The sequence below is a fragment of the Periplaneta americana genome, chromosome 8 (genome assembly GCF_040183065.1).
Source record: "Periplaneta americana isolate PAMFEO1 chromosome 8, P.americana_PAMFEO1_priV1, whole genome shotgun sequence".
Classification (NCBI taxonomy): domain Eukaryota; kingdom Metazoa; phylum Arthropoda; class Insecta; order Blattodea; family Blattidae; genus Periplaneta; species Periplaneta americana.
The window spans coordinates 143929252-143945847 of NC_091124.1; the positions used below are offsets into that span (position 1 = coordinate 143929252).

Below are 16596 nucleotides of genomic sequence, written 5' to 3' on the forward strand. Positions count from 1 at the left end.
AGCTTTTTATCATAACATGAGTCAAGGACCCAGATTATTAAACAAATTCTATTCTAATATAATTTCAACCACGAATCCTCTCCAAATTAATAAAAACAATTGTATTAGATTTATAGTTTGGTTTTAAACATATTAAACACTTTTTAACCTGTATTCACTCTCAATTTTAATTTTATTTCTGTCTGTATTGGAATCCCCTCCTGAGCACTAGTCTTACTCATTCAGGAATGGGCTAGTTTATCTTACATTGCATTAACTTGTATTCATTTCAAACTTACTAGCATATAAATAAAATAAAATTAAATTAAAAAATTGAGAAAATACAATAAAATTAATACTAATAAAAATAATAATATTAATACTGTAGTAGTAGTAGTAGTAGTAGTAGTAGTAGTAGTAATAATAATAATAATAATAATAATAATAATAATAATAATAATAATAATGTACACAATCATAACACTACGGATCTAGCTAAGGTAGAGTGTTAGTCTCCTATTCCATACATAGGTACCTATTAACTTAAATGAACGTATTTCCTAAGACGATGAGAAGTATTTTCCAGTATCTCAGTAATCACGTGGAAAGTTCCTGGTAACATGAAACAAGGTCAAAGAGATGGATCATTAAGGATGACAGTGCGTATCTAAGAGGAGCTGCAATATAGATGTTGCGTGGCACTCTGTTGTGAAGCCTGCAGCACTACGCATCATGAGGAAGCTCAGAATAACCACAGTCGACGACAGCCAATCAAAACGATGGAAGAGCAAACTAAGACAGTTAGGTGCTACTTGTGTAGGTAAGAGCGACAAAAAATATCGTGATGTAACTTTCCAAGGTTCTGATTTTTAACGTTTCGAAAGCCAGATGGAGTGGATGTAGGGGTGAGCTCCTACATTCCGTAAGGTTCTCTAGATGGAAACTAGTGCCGCAGTAGCAAGAACTAGAATTCAAATCAGGATTCGTTTCATAGAGCGTTCGGAGTTCAGAAAATACCATAGGGTATAAAGGCGTCTTCTTAGCGGACATGATCCCTCTTTGTATTATTACTAAAATAAGTTCTTTACGTATATTTTAACTAATAGAAAATAACAAAAGTAAATCTAAATATTGTAATAAGCACAATTTGGGACATCTGGCCGACATCTACGGCTGGCCACTAGGATCCGGAATACAAAATAGAGGTTAAATTAAAAATAAAATACAATATAAACGCTTCATGTTACTTATAAATAGATATACTTTATATTAGTTTATGTTGTATTTCCAATAACCGAATAAATGGAATATATGTACTTCTGTTAGTTTATATAGGGTAAACTAGGGTCTGTTGGACAGTCGGGCATGTTGGACACTTTGTACTTTAACGTGTTACCTCTCCACTTGTGGGCACCACATTCTGCTAGAAGTCAATGACTGAAGTAGTCCCACTCGTGGCTATTTCCGTCATTGACTTCTAGCAGAATGTGGTGCCCACAAGTGGCGAAGTAACACGTTGAAGTACAAAGTGTCCAACATGCCCGACTGTCCAACAGACCCTAGTTTATAATACTGTACGTTGGAAAATACGTAATTAACTCATTTCAGTTATATTACAAATAGGGGTGATGTCTGCTAAAAGACTGCTATAAACCCAATAGTATTTTCTAAACTTCGAACGCTCTGTGCTACTACTACTACTACTACTACTACTACTACTACTACTACTATTATACCACCACCACCACCACCATCACTACCATCACCACTATTACTACCAGTACCACCACCACCATCTTCATTTTACTATTTTTATTATTATTATCATTACCATTTTATTATTATTCCATTACTTTCTGTATCTCTGTTATTTTTATTTACAATATATTTTATATATGAGGTAGGCTGACCGAAAGAGAAGGCCTCGTGGCCTTAACTCTGTCAGTAAATTAAATCAATTAAACAAAAAGATCATTAATAATAATCATCACCTGCAAGTATTAACAAACTATTCAGTCTTGTGAATTCTTGTCAAAATTATTCTTTCCAAGACTTAATTTATTTTAATTTTTTAACTTGTAGGCCTACAATGGTGAAATAACTTGAAGCATTTATTTACATGGCAGTGCCATTTTAATTTGTAATTATGATGTTACTAGTATTTATGTAATATACTCATACTTGAAAGTGCTTAATTCCTTTTCTACTGTACTTCTGGTCAGCCATTAGATACCTACTAATTTCTCAATGGAATCGAATTTCTATCCAGAGTGTATAATAGTTATCCATACAGTAGTTTTGTACAGCTATTACATCTATCTATTTTTATAATATTTATAGAAATGTGCTGAGTCTTGCTTTCCAATTCAGTGCCCTCCTTAATATGCCACATAATAAGAAGGCAGCGCATTTCTGTTCCCAAACGTACAGCGGATCGAGTACTTTCTTCTGGTACATCTATTACGTCACTGGATTCATAAGCAGGGTAGAATTGCAAGCAGGTACTCATGGGGTCATTAAATAATAATGATGTAATATATTATATTATAAATGTGCCCCTGTAACGTCGTATAACATAGAAAGAACATTCTCTCAATTTAAACAAGTTTCATGTGATGTTCGTAAAAGATTTGCATTTCGTAACCTCAGAATATGTTTCGTGTTAAAATTTTAATTTCGAATTTCATGAAATTGCTTGAAGATATCAATATTTTTAGGCTTTATGAATTTTTTCAGTTGTAAATTAATCATAAAGAGTACAGGTTTAGATTAATTGTCTAGAAAGGAAATGCAAATTTCACTTGTGGCCGGCAGAACTGCAGTCAGGGTACAATTAATATTACACTCATCCCTTTGTAAGACAGTAAAGTGAAGGAGTATGCACTATTATTTATGCTCTGCAGCGTTGCCACATGTTGGCTCAACTTTTCTCGAAAAAATGTCTAAATTAAACGATTATTGGTCATATCATAAACATTATTTGGTAACATTTGCTCTTGATGACCTACTCTGTAAGTATGTGAATTAATGTAATGCACCTCCTTCCACTCTGTTATATAATAAACAATTTGTTTTACTTATTTTTGTTTATGTTTGATGATCTTTCGCCTCTTATATGAATATAATTATCAAGTTATATACGCAAATAATAGGCTCCATCTATTTAAAAATAGAGTATTGTTTAAAGTAATTTTACACATTACTAGCATTAGCTTTGTGTCTTTGCGTACTTTTTCCCGCCAATTCCTTAAGTCATTCAATTAGAAGCTCAACTTTGAGTGGGATAAGTGGCACAACTGCTTGGAAATAACATAACTCTTTAAGATCCTTTGGAAATAGCATATATCAGTTCGACAAGAAAACCGGAATTATTGTTCAGATGGGATTAAGATAGAGCAAACTTACTTACTTACAAGTGCCTTTTAAGGAACCGCAGGTTCATTGCCGTCCTCACATAAGCCCGCCATCGACCTCTATCCTGTGCAAGTTTAATCCAGTCTGTATCATCATATCCCATCTCCCTCAAATCCATTTTAATATTATCCTTTCACCTACGTCTCGGCCTCCCCAAAAGTATTTTTCCCTCCGGCCTCCCAACTAACACTCTATATGCATTTCTGGATTCCCCCATACGTGCTACATGCCCTGCCAAACGTCTGGATTTATTGTTCCTAATTATGTCAGGTGAAGACTACAATGCGTGCAGTTTTGCGTTGTGTAACTTTCTCCATTCTCCTGTAACTTCATCTCTCTTAGTCCCAAATATTTTCCTAAGAGCCTTATTCTCAAACACCCTTAATCTCTGTTCCTTTCTCAAGGTGAGAGTCAAAATTTCACAACCTTACAGAATAACAAGTAATATAATTGTTTTATAAATTCTAACTTTCAGATTTTTTGACAGCAGACTAGATGACAAAAGCTTCTCAACCGAATAATAACAGACATTTCCCATATTGATTCTGAGTTTAATTTCCTCCCTAGTGTCATTTATATTTGTTACTGTTGCTCCAAGATAGAAGAAATCTCCAATTTTTATATTTCCATTTCGTACAATATTCTGATTATTATATATTAAGATAGAGTTATTACGCAGAAATGACTAACGGAAGATTCGTTTCCAATCCAACCAAATCAGGATTTCACTTTCTGTCTGCCATGCCTGTCGTGTCCAGTCAATGAGCGAATAAGGGAAGAAACTATTATGTTTGTAATAACTAAATCTGACATTGCCATTTTTTTCAGTATTGAAATAATCGAAGAAAACTGTTCTATTCTCTTAAGAATTGAGGGGGTCAGCGCAACAGTGGTCTAAGCCACTTTTTAATTTAGAAAAAGAAGTGATATTTTTAGGGGGAAAATTACATGCTTCCTAACAAACTATATAATGGTGGATTGGTGTATTCCACTTCGTAGGAAGATAGTTCACGTCAAAATCAACAGAAGGCTCAATATTTAATTTTTCACATTGAAGAGGGTTAGACCACTGTTGCGCTGACCCCCTCAATTGTGAAGTTATTTCTGTGTTGTGTTTCAGCATCACTGATGAAGTGTAATTGGTTGGTTTTATCCTAAAAAAAATAAATAAAAAATAAGAAATCCATCAAAATGTCCATGTGTTAAAAACTGACTTAGTATCTTGTAACAATAATCGACTGAATTAAAATGAGTCAGCAACATTTATTTCTCCTCTACGGGCAAGCGTGTCACGCACTACATATGATTTGAATTATTTCACAGTAATTTTAATTCCAGTTTTACAGCTCGCATCCAGATATTTTTCTGGTTTATGGAAGTATTAATGAAAGTCCAGGTTGATATGTAATGTAAAAAAAATCAACTCGGCCAATAAACATAAAAAAATAGAAATTTCTTAAAAAGGATATCGAATGGTTGAAGAGTTACATTACATTGTTCAATAGAAACGAACTTTTCATAAATGATTTTGTGAGAGTAAAATGAAAGAGAATTTTCCATAAATATTGTAATTAGATGAGAATAGTATCACGAAATACTTTGTGCGAGATCGTGCGTATTTGCTTGTTTTCCGCACAGAACCAATACGCGGTAAGTGTGAAATACCACATTCCCAACTTAACACACATAACAATTTCCCTCTTCTTACCGCTTAAGCGCGACATTCATTTGACTGCTTTAGGCTTTTAACATATTATTTTTAGAGACGTTTAACATAGTAATAATTATAAATTGGAAACTTACCATTGCAATTTCACCTAAATTGCAATGTTAATTATTGTTTTTAAATATTTGCAAAAATTAAGTAAAGTCTACTACTCCACGAAACTTATTGCATTCCTGATACAAGTAACATTAAGACAGCCGTGAAAAAATCAACAAGATTCCAGATGCCGATGTTATTACTGCAATATGTTATATAAATAATATTGTTAAAATATTAAAATGAAAAATAAATCATTACATAACCTTACCGTTTGTTTTAAGTTCGCATTTATAGACTGGGGGAAAAAAAAAGACAGACGTATATCACGGCCTGCTGGAGTATAGTAAACACAGAAAACATTTTATAGCAACAATGTTGAAGGAAGATATTTTGGTTTTCCGAAGTTGCCGTCATTAAACAGAAACCAACATGGAGATTTCATTGCAACTAATTAGAAATTCGTCTTTCAGGTATGTAATAAACGATCTTCGCACAAAATAATGTACGATACACGAGCGGTATGTTTGTTTTCATGTTCGAGGAAGAGATTGAAAAAGCGAAACGTAGTTGAGCTTTTTTAATCTTTTCCTCGAACATGAAAACGTCAACATACCGCTCTTGTAACATATATTACTAGTGTAGGATGGAGTTTATTTAATCAAGTTGCTAAGTAACCTAGTCATATATGCCTGTGAATAATTTTATTTTATGTGAGGATGATATTTTATACATGGTCGAAATGGGAACGATGTTTTTAGTTACTCCCAACAACTCTTTTGATTTCTGTGACCCAATTAGTCTATACTTTTTTTTCCTTCTGATCGAACTGAAAGACTGCGCTTGGAAATATGCAAGAATAGGGTTCAAATTATAATTCATAGTAGAAGGGAACCCACTAATCCAGTAAGTAGATTTCCATTGACTCAACAGACGGCAAAAAGCTGCACGAATCTGTTGCTGAGGAAGATGTCTCGTAGATAATTTGAATTGCTTAGCAATATGTTTCTCTTTAATCTAGGCTGTACTTTTTAATATATTACGTCCTTTTAGACATCTTTCTTTAAAAAATTTGTACGTCCATTCAGTGTAATGGCCCACCTCGGACTGAGACAAGTGACAAGGGTTTAGGAGCTCACATTGATATAAAAGCTCCAAGGTCCTCTCAAAGAACGCGTATATTTTACTTTTTAATTCTCCACTTTTCTACTCTTGTTATTGTACGTGTCTACCCACGTCTGACCGTGAAACTAGCGAGCCCGGGTTCAAATCCTGATTGGGACAAAGTTACCTGTTTGAGGTCTTATCCAGGATTTTCCCTCAACCCATTAAGAGCAAATGCTGGGTAACTTTCGGCGCTGGATCCTGGACTCATCTCGCTAACATTGTCACCTTTATATCATTCAGACGCTAGAGGCTAAATAACCATAGCAGTTGATAAATCGTTCTAAAATAAAAAACTAAAATTAAACTGTACGTACCTCTACTAACCCTTTTAATCTTTCGACTTGTGGCTGGACTATTTATACTGAATTTAGGTGTGAGACGAGGAATTAGGAAAAAGGTAAATATATCTCCTATATATGTCATGAATGCGCTTAGGGGCCATGTAAGTAGAGCTCCATGCCTTCTTGTCTGCGACAAAAGAATGAGGTGGTGAGGTCGGTACCACACTAAGAAGGGCATGAATATTTCTCAAAGGCGATATATCTAGAAGGATTACTTAGAAAATAATCCCGTACTTCATAATATAGGTAATTCGACTTACTACGTAATTAATTATTGACTTCAATACCACCACCATCGCAAAAATCTTCACCACCAATTATTTCTAATCATTAGGCATCTACAAGAGTTTACAACTTCACAGTAGGCCTACTCGTAGGCTTTTATAGTGGGTGTATGTTATGCCTTCCTTTTGGTTTATAGATTAAGATTCCTCATAAATATTAATTTCTTTCAAGTTCTTTACAGTTGGTAGCTATTTGTCTAATCTTTCTTTCGTTGTAACTATTTTGAGGTCCTGTCTAATTTTTGTATTTTTAATTGTCTTACATTTTACAAATATTGACTAATGAGAAACCGTTTTCTGTAGATTTAAGTATTTGGTATTCTGCAATCATGGTAATTAATATGACATTTATTTTCTTAGATGCAAGGGGCGCAGACGGACAGGGAAAGTTTAAGAACAATGGTTAATAAAATTATTCTAGAAGAACCCGCCGAAATTACGTATCTTCCCCATCCAGAATTAAGGCTTTTACTAGACGTCAATAATCTTTTACCAGTAAAATAAATGTTCATACACTTCAGAAAGGAAAGATGAAAATAATTACTACCTAATCTTTAAAGAAAATGTTTTCTAACTCGTACTTTTAATAAGATCTCAGGACAGATGTCTCGACTAATAAAATCAAATAAGATTTTTCATTTAATCCTTTGAATGAAAAGTAATGAAAATAGGAACTAATGTAGAACATAAAAGTTAAATTTAGGAACATTATGGACTTCAAAAGTTAATACAAAATAAATGTATATGAAAATAATTTATCAATATTGTTAAAGAGATGCGAAATTAATTTTCGGGTGCCTTCTGGTATGACGGTAAAATATCAATTCTCTATACTAAACATTAGAGACAGCTCATGTACAATGCATCTTAGAATTAAGGAAGTACAAGTTCCTTGTATGCTTTTCCCCTATCTCTTATTTCCAAATTTTCGGCATGTTTAGAGTTCGTTTCTCGTCAAAATATATTTTAAGTGCCATGGAAGGATCCCTTATCATAATGAAATCTTCTGTTCTCTTGACCAGATTTTCTTGCTTTGGAGAAGGTTGCCCTTTAATTTATTTAATTTCCCTTGAGTGTTTGTTTATGCAGGCTGTTTTCTTGGAAACTAACACAGAATATTATCATAAAGGAATAATGTCTTTTCATAGAAATAGTAATTTTCGTAAAACACGAAATAATATTAGTAGGGATTACAATATAATTACATGAACAAATGTTATGGAATTTTTTTACAAAATTAGATACATAAACCTACTCAATATCTCACATTTTGGAGCATCTAAGGAGTCTTTTGTGTACAATACAGGAAACTGAAATTAATTTATAATTTCTGCGCGTAGTGATGCTATCCACAACAACATAAATGAACTGAATCTTCAAGAAATGCGTGACACGTATAATGAGAAATTATGTGTCATTTCGCAACACTCATTTCTTATAATCTATTCAATCTTATCGTCTCTCCATGCATAATTGTAGTATTTGTAGTTGTAATCTCCTAGTAAAGAGGAAGTTAGGTATAATGGCATTATCTTTGCCAGATTAAACAAATGCTATAACTTCTTCCTCCATCTGTACGCAGTGTTTCTGTATGTAACTAATGTTAACATATAGATTTTTCATAGAAAATTAAAATGAGGTAAAGAATTTCAAAACTCTGCGAAGTAAAAATTTCATTTCAGCAGACTGAACTATTTATTTCAATACTTTTTTTATACACTTCCAATGCTTTTGTTTACTCATTTGTTCAATATTATCCATTTAGAGAATATCAGTAACATGTAATAATTTGCATTTTATCATAAAAGTGAAATTGAGGCATTCTGTGGAATAACAACATAAAGTACGCTATGCAATTTTTCCGTTTTCAACATATATTGAAACCTTAATAACATATTTCCTTCTGACAAAATATTGTTTCCTTCCAACAAACACAGCACCCTCTACAAGCTCTTATACCAGATCTAAATTGTTTGATGCTCTTTATCTGATATTAAAGATGTTGTAGTTACGTTCTTGTTCCAGAGACGCCTCAATAGTAATCTATTATAAACTTTTCCATGAAGAAGTTATCTGTATCTCACATAATTTTATATATTTCATTTCAGCAAACTTGATAGCCTTATCTTTCGGAGTTACGATGGCATGGGCCATTCCATCTTTACCACTTCTCAAATCTGGAAACCCGCCACTGGATGGCAGAAATATAACCGTGGAAGAAGAATCCCTGCTGGCGTCCCTTGTGTTCCTCGGAGCCGTCGCTGGGTCTCCAGTCTTCAGCTTCATTTCTCAGAACTACGGGCGGAAGATTGCTGGCTACGCCACCGTCATACCTTTCATTATCGGATGGCTGCCCGTCGTATTCACTGAATCATTGTACCTCTTCTACGTCTTTCGATTCATCAGTGGTGTTGCCGCCGGTGGAGTTACGGCATTTTGTCCGATGTACGTCGGAGAGATTGCCGAAGACAGCATCAGAGGTGCTCTAGGCGCCCTCCGAACGCCAATTGGTAATGTGGCTTTTATATTCTACTGTGGAATTGCTCCTTACATGACAATCAGAGATATGGGCATCATATGCCTCATTCTACCTCTGGTCTTCGTATTTGGCTTCTACTGGCTACCTGAATCTCCGCTATATTTGGTCAGAAGACAAAAACATTTAGAAGCAATGAACTCCCTACTTTGGCTTCGTGGAGGAAACGTGCAGGCTGCAGAAATGGAGATCATGAAATTGACAGTGGTTGTGAAAGAAAGTGCAACAAAAAGTGTTTCTATCAAACAGATCATGTCATCTCGTGCAACGCGGCGTGGTTTAATTATATGCATTGTTCTCGCAGCTTCTCAACAGCTCTCCGGATTATCAGTAGTTCTAACTTACGCTGTCAGTATTTTTGAGTTAGCTGGAAGTACAGTGTCGCCAAATATTGCAACTGTCATACTTGCATCAGTGCAGTTTTTCGGAGCATTTGCATCTTCAGTTTTTACAGATCTTCTTGGGAGAAGAATTCTTATCATAAGCTCCCAAATAGTAGTGTCAATCTCTTTGATAATTTTAGGTATTTATTTCTTCCTACAGGAGAAAATGTATGACATGTCAAGCTACGGTCTCATTCCAATAATCTGCCTTGCGTTTTATGTGTTTTCGTTGTCCGTCGGGTTGATGTCTGTTACTTTCACTATAATGTCAGAAGTGTTTAGCCCGGAAGCAAGAGGTATTGCTACAACAGTGACAACCATGATCGTGTGGATAATGGCATTTCTTAGTACACAATTCTATGCGAATATAGTTGACGTATTAGGTATTTACGGATGTTACTGGTTATTTGCTGGCATCTGTATCTCTTGTACAGTTTTCACCATATTCAAAGTACCCGAAACAAAAAACAGAAGTTTACAGTCAATTCTACGTGAACTCAATGGTGACGATGTTAAAAGTGATGTAGAAACAGTTGGTGCGAATGCAACTAACACAGAGGAAAAGGATAGGTATTAATACTAGACAAACAACGTGTGTAGATGCGTGCAAGGTACTATTATTTAAGTTATTTTTTATAAAAAACGTTGCTCAATTAATGCTTTTTTTAAATAAATATTTGTATTCTTAAGCTTTTTAAATAAATTATTCGATATTGATTTCATACTTTATGAGTGACATTTTTAAAACTGGAAGACTGAGAGGAATACTATTAAATGAAAAATAAAACATACAAAAAAGGACTTGTGTAATTTTTTTATTGGAGGCCTTTCGAGTTAGTGTAGAGCAGCTGGCTACGGACTGGAAGGTCCGGGGTTCGATCCCAGGTGGTGACAGGATTTTTTCTCGTTGCCAAACTTTCAGAACGGCCCCGAGGTTCACTCAGCCTCCTATAAAATTGAGTACCGGGTCTTTCCCGGGGGTAAAAGGCGGTCAGAGCGTGGTGCCGACCACACCACCTCATTCTAGTGCCGAGGTCATGGAAAGCATGGGGCTCTACTTCCATGCCCCCCCAAGTGCCTTCATGGCATGTTACAGGGATACCTTTACCTTTACCTTTTATAAAAACATTTAATCTTGGAGACCCCCAACATGTATCGGCCATTACCCGGCCCGTTGCTAGCCCTTCGCCTCTCGTAACGGAGTTAACTTTCACGGTGAAATACACGAACAGAGACTACTCTTCACTCTTATTAATAATCTAAAGGATTAACGAGAGATTAACTGACCTTTACTACCAATGTGCCAATGTTAAATTTGCTCATTTAATGGTCAATTATCTCAGGAACTACTGAAGATATCGTACTAAAATTTTTACAGAATATAGATTAAGGGTGCTATTCATAGACATTTTGCTAGCCCGGGCTACGAGCATGCTAAATAGGATTCATATCATATCATATCACTGACACTGGTTTATGAATACGAAAAACGTTAGTTCGCTAATCATCCACCGAAAGCCCGCGCTAAGAATGTCTATGAATACGGCCCACAATGTTTATAAGAAAAACCGACTCACATTTATCAACAAATACAGATTGTAAAATTTAAAAAATAATATTCATTTTATATCGTTCTTTATGCAAATGATTCATTTTCTCAGAAACTATAAATGATAGAAGGATTAAATTTTAATAACATACTAACAATAGTATTGCAGGAATGAATTTGATGCACAATGATGTAGGCCTACTAGGTGACCATTTTGTATGTGGAACGTAAACAGCGGCGCTGCGATCTTGTGTTGTTACTCTGTGGGAAAGAGAAAGGCAGTTCATGACTAGAATAAAACAACGATCATATTGCACAGGTGACGTAACAGCGGCGTGCTGTGTATTAGTAAAAGCGAATGCCGTTCCACAAACAGAATGGTCGAGTAATATATTTGTTTCATCAGAAAAAAAATATATATAAATGTTATGCTTTATTTAATGACACTCGCAACTGCCGAAGTTATATCAGCGTCACCGGTGTACAGGAATTTTGTCTCGAAGGAGTTCTTTTACATGCCAGTAAATCTACTGACATGAGCCTGTCACATTTAAGCACATTTAAATGCTACCGACTGGGCCAGCACCGAATCCACAACCTCGGCCATAGAAGGTCAGCGCTATACCAACTGTGCCAACCAGGCCGACTGAAAAAAAAGAATATATACAAAATAACAAAATAAAATAAATATTATTTTAAAACATAAAATCTCTTGCAACTTTCATTTCTTGATAATAGTATACGTTAGTTTACTTAGAAATTTGTCCTGTAAAATTTTCAGTACTATATCTTCAGTATTTTCTGAGATAATGGGTAATTAATTAAGAAAATTTAACATTTGCGATATAGGGCAGTAATCTTCCCTTAAAAGTGTAATTAAATGCTACCACAGTGTTTAATCTTCCATTATATTACAAAAAATGTTGAAATGATGTGTAGCTGCTCGCAAACTAGCTTGGCATCGCTTCAATACATTCATGAATACTAAGCCCGGATATTTTTGCGTAATGTTATAGACATTATGAATGTCATGTAATGGGCGCTCATGCAACTGATGAGATGAGACGCTTCCGAACTCATATAACGAATATTCTGGAAATTTACATATCCCGATAAACGTAGCCATGCTACAGCCACAGTTTCAGATATCATCAGATAAGTATAGCGTCAGTTTATGATCAGAGTATCTGTAATCGTGGACGGTTTCCAGGACAGTGGGGAAGATCGACGTAGGAAACAGTATTATAATACCTGTTGCTTTTGTAAGCAGTGTAAAGACCCATTCACACTAAAAATTAAACATAGACGTAACATAAACACAGAAGTTTGCGGTCAGGTTACCAAATGGGATCATTCACAATGATTCACATAAACACTGACATTAACATTACCGTTAGACGATAACACGAAAGTTTGCAAATTACAAACTTTCATGTTCATGCTTACGTGATTTGGAAACAATACACAATCGTAGAGCGTTGAAGTATACAACAGAACATGGCGAAATGACATCGTTGTTCCATAGTTACCAAATATCTTTACGGTTATGTTTATGTTCTCATCGTGAATGATGTTATGACTTCTTGATTTTATGGTAACGTTTTCGTTCTGAAGTTAACGCTTACGTTATGTTTAATTGTCATTGTGAATGGGCCTTAAACCTACTTAATTTCGCTGTTGAGAACTTCTCCATAGATCACACAGTGCTCAAAGAAATTGTTGTTATATTATTTTATAGTATACTTATGGAGAATGTGCAATATATTACATTTTTTTTGCTCTGAAAGTACTGGTATTGCATATTTCATTAGTTTGCAATAAACTAATATGCAATAATTTTTTGAGCAAAAACATATTGTAACTTATAGCCTATGTTTGAAATGAAATAATATGCAGCAATTTCTTTGAACACTGTATTAAAGTCCCCACTTCTTTAGGAAGTACTGTATCTTAATCCCATTTTTTATTTCATTTTATTTTCACTAACGCAACCACCACACCACTATCGCCAGCATCACTAATACTACCACCACGACTATTATGGCAATAATAATAGTAGTAGTAATAATAATAATAATAATAATAATAATAATAATAATAATAATAATATGCAGTTTCTCTCTCTTTTACCTATGAACACAAAATTTAATTGAGAAATGTTACCATCTCCATTTCATTTTATTACTTAATTAAAGCTTTAAACTGAATTTAATTTTTTAATTTAAGAAGTTTCATTTGCTTTGTAAGCAAATGCAGTAAGTTTTGAGAAGTAAACATTTTGACCATACCGAAATTATTAAAGAACGTATACGATGAAAATGTTTTAAGACTATCGGTTCACGATTCGGCCGCTTACCAACGGGACCCCCTCGCATCCACTGGTATATCCCTCCGTTAGCTCACAGCACTTCATAGGCATTCCCCACATTCTCCTGCGAGCTGTCTCGAAGTATGGACAGTCCGTTCACGCTTCATTCGGGGCAGCGCAGTGTGTCTTGTGTAGTGCAATGGTTGGTCACTGCGTCATCGTATATACGTACATTTTGAAGATGTAGGCCAACATAAGTGCAAGTTATCGTGAGGTAGAACAAGGAAAAGATTTAAGTGTAATTTATTAATAGCCTAATTCCATCACGAAAAACAATACCGGTATTGGATTTAGTGAATAAGTTTGATGAAACAGGTTCTGTGAGTGATCGTAAGAAGGAACGAACACGTTATATGCTGACAGAAGAAAAAAACTTGATGAAAAGAAGAAATAACGTGTGTAAATGATAGTTTCTTAAGAAGATATAGATTGTGCATCACACAAAGTGGGCAATACTTTCAGTACCTTCTGTTCAAAGGGTGAGCATCGAATTAATTAATCAAGTAACTTAATTAATGTGTAGTACCTACAGTGTGATTTAAAGGGATAAAGTGTTGTGGCACCTTTGAGTTCACGGGAGGACATGCGGCGAATGCGGAAGAGTTGCGCCGGTAAGTTGCCGACTTGCGAACCGATAGTTTTAAAATATTCTCACTTTAGTAAAGAATAATAACATTCTTTCTTTTAATTTATTTTCTTCTTAGATGAGTTCTCTTTAATTAATTGATTACATATTTGTTCTAGTGTTTCTCCTTCTTGTTTACCCTCATGCAATCAGTAATGCATACACGTAGGACCGGTCACCACAGTGAAGGCGCTGAAACCATCAAGTTGGTTAGGATCGGCAATAATTTTCGAAGAGTACCTATATTACATAGTTTCATATTGGTATCTTACTGTAACAGATGAAAGAGAAAATTAAATATACGGGTATATGTTTTAAGAAGAACGGCAATTTAGAAGATATAATTGTTACCATATACATAATCATCGTAATAATAATAATAATAATAATAATAATAATAATAATAATAATAATAATAATAATTGTTCTTGTTCTTCTGGGATTGCGCTTATGTTCCCGTAACATCTTCAAAGCTTCTCTCTTTGTCCTCGATCTTTCTTCTTATTCCAGTAAGTTGGTAGTACGGGATTATTTCTGGTGACATTCTTTGAACATGTTGAAATCAACTTAATTTTCTTCCTTTCTTTTGCTCACTCAACTACTCATATTTAATTATCCTCTTATTTAAAATTGTGAAGTCTGCTATAAATCTCAGAAACTTTCTGCTTAATCCAATTGCCATTCATCTACTCTTCAAGTCGGCCAGGCTTCGCTACCACACATCAAAGAAGACAATGCCACCATATTTATAGAATTTCCATTGTACCTCTTTCTTGTTTTGCGTCATACTCTTTTCTTTTTAATGGTGCCACACACATTGGAATTTTTGTAATGAGTTTATCTCCTCATGGTTTTTTTCAGTGACTTTTGACAGCCTGAATAATTAATAAAGGTTTAGACTTGTTTGATCATTTTTCCTTTATTGCAAATTTAGTGGGATATTGTTGAGAGGACCAAAACTTTCAATTAAGAAGATGTAATAGGATATCTTAAAAAGAATACAGCATGAACATATTGATTCTTCTGATTCATCTCACGTACTAATATTTGAAATGGTATTGATATTGATATTTATGTGTCAGCCACCTTTACAATTCCCTAGTTATGATGGACCTTTACATTTCTGCTTTTCGATCCACCATCAGTGTAATATAAATCCACATATTACCATTCATTTGAAATGGTATTGGTGTTAAACTATCCCGCGTCGAGGTGTCGTGGTCTAAGACATCTTACCGAGGCTCGCGGTACGGATTGCGCGCTGGTTCGAATTCGTGGGGAAATAAATTTTCTTACAAAATTTCAGCCAGTGTATCGAATCGATGTCCATCCAACATCGTGATGCATTTGGAAAGCTACGATAGGCACGAAATCCGTTCACGCAAGCCAGCTAACGGCTGGGGGGATCATCGTACTAACCACACGATACCTCCATTCTGATTGAATGATCGCCTAACTCTGCTTCGTTATGTGGACCTCAGGCTAGCAGCCGGCTGGTAGGTCTAGACCCTTAAAGGACTGTAACACCACGGATTGTTATTATTATTGTTATTATTATTATTATTATTATTATTATTATTATTATTATTATTATTAGTGATAAACTTGAAATAACCGAGGAATACTGGTGCTGGCAGTGAAATATTTAAGAAACGAATTAAACTGTATAAACATTTTGGACAACTTGAATGTGATAAACTGATAAGTAGACTTCGTTGAATTGCCACACGCAGCATGCAATCAGGTTGCCGATGTTCGGTAGTATAGAGGAGGTGAGCGACCGCCCGGTCTCGTAGTATAAGCAGTTCATGTTAAGAGTTGTGACCGTTCCAAATAGATAGAGGAGCTACATCGAATGTATACCTATGTAAGCACATGTTTCTGCATTACTGTGGTTGGAATAGTAAAAGCTTAACATTTGTTCAGTGCAGACAAGAATTCAATCAAACATACTATAATGAGTGTGTTGCTGTTCCAAACAATTGCCCCTGGAATACCCTTACCCACGCAGCCAGTCTTGAACCGCTGGAAAACGTGGTTGGATGCTGTTTATTATGCAGAATATTACGGAAAAATAATGGAGGTAATTGATGCATTGGATAGCACAGACAGTTCAGCTGTTGCAGCTGTAAAATCATTGCTTCTGAACAGCTATTGGAAGATATTATGTTCATTGATTCTAATTTTA

The 16596-nt window shown here is 34.9% G+C and overlaps 2 protein-coding genes across 2 annotated transcripts in view; both read left to right on the top strand.

The window, feature by feature from the left end:
• Nucleotides 1-656: 656 nt before the first annotated feature.
• Nucleotides 657-13119, top strand: LOC138705130 (facilitated trehalose transporter Tret1-like). The gene is made up of 2 exons (XM_069833780.1): nucleotides 657-799; nucleotides 9056-13119. Exons 1-2 carry the CDS (start codon nucleotides 712-714, stop codon nucleotides 10441-10443), a joined length of 1476 nt encoding a protein of 491 aa, XP_069689881.1. The 5' UTR covers nucleotides 657-711; the 3' UTR covers nucleotides 10444-13119.
• A 93-nt stretch (nucleotides 13120-13212) lies between these two features.
• The window catches only part of LOC138705131 (facilitated trehalose transporter Tret1-like), a 59151-nt gene continuing 55767 nt past the window's right edge, over nucleotides 13213-16596 (top strand). The window contains exon 1 of the mRNA XM_069833783.1: nucleotides 13213-14262. The gene's annotated coding sequence lies outside the window, so the exon portion shown is untranslated. The remainder of the gene's footprint in view (nucleotides 14263-16596) is intronic.

Bases quoted from the DNA above. Each gene is read 5' to 3' on its own strand.
- LOC138705130 (XM_069833780.1), top strand. From the start codon at position 712: ATGAGGAAGCTCAGAATAACCACAGTCGACGACAGCCAATCAAAACGA. The intron at 800-9,055 runs GTAAGAGCGACA...ATTTCATTTCAG, and splicing joins GTTAGGTGCTACTTGTGTAG to CAAACTTGATAGCCTTATCT.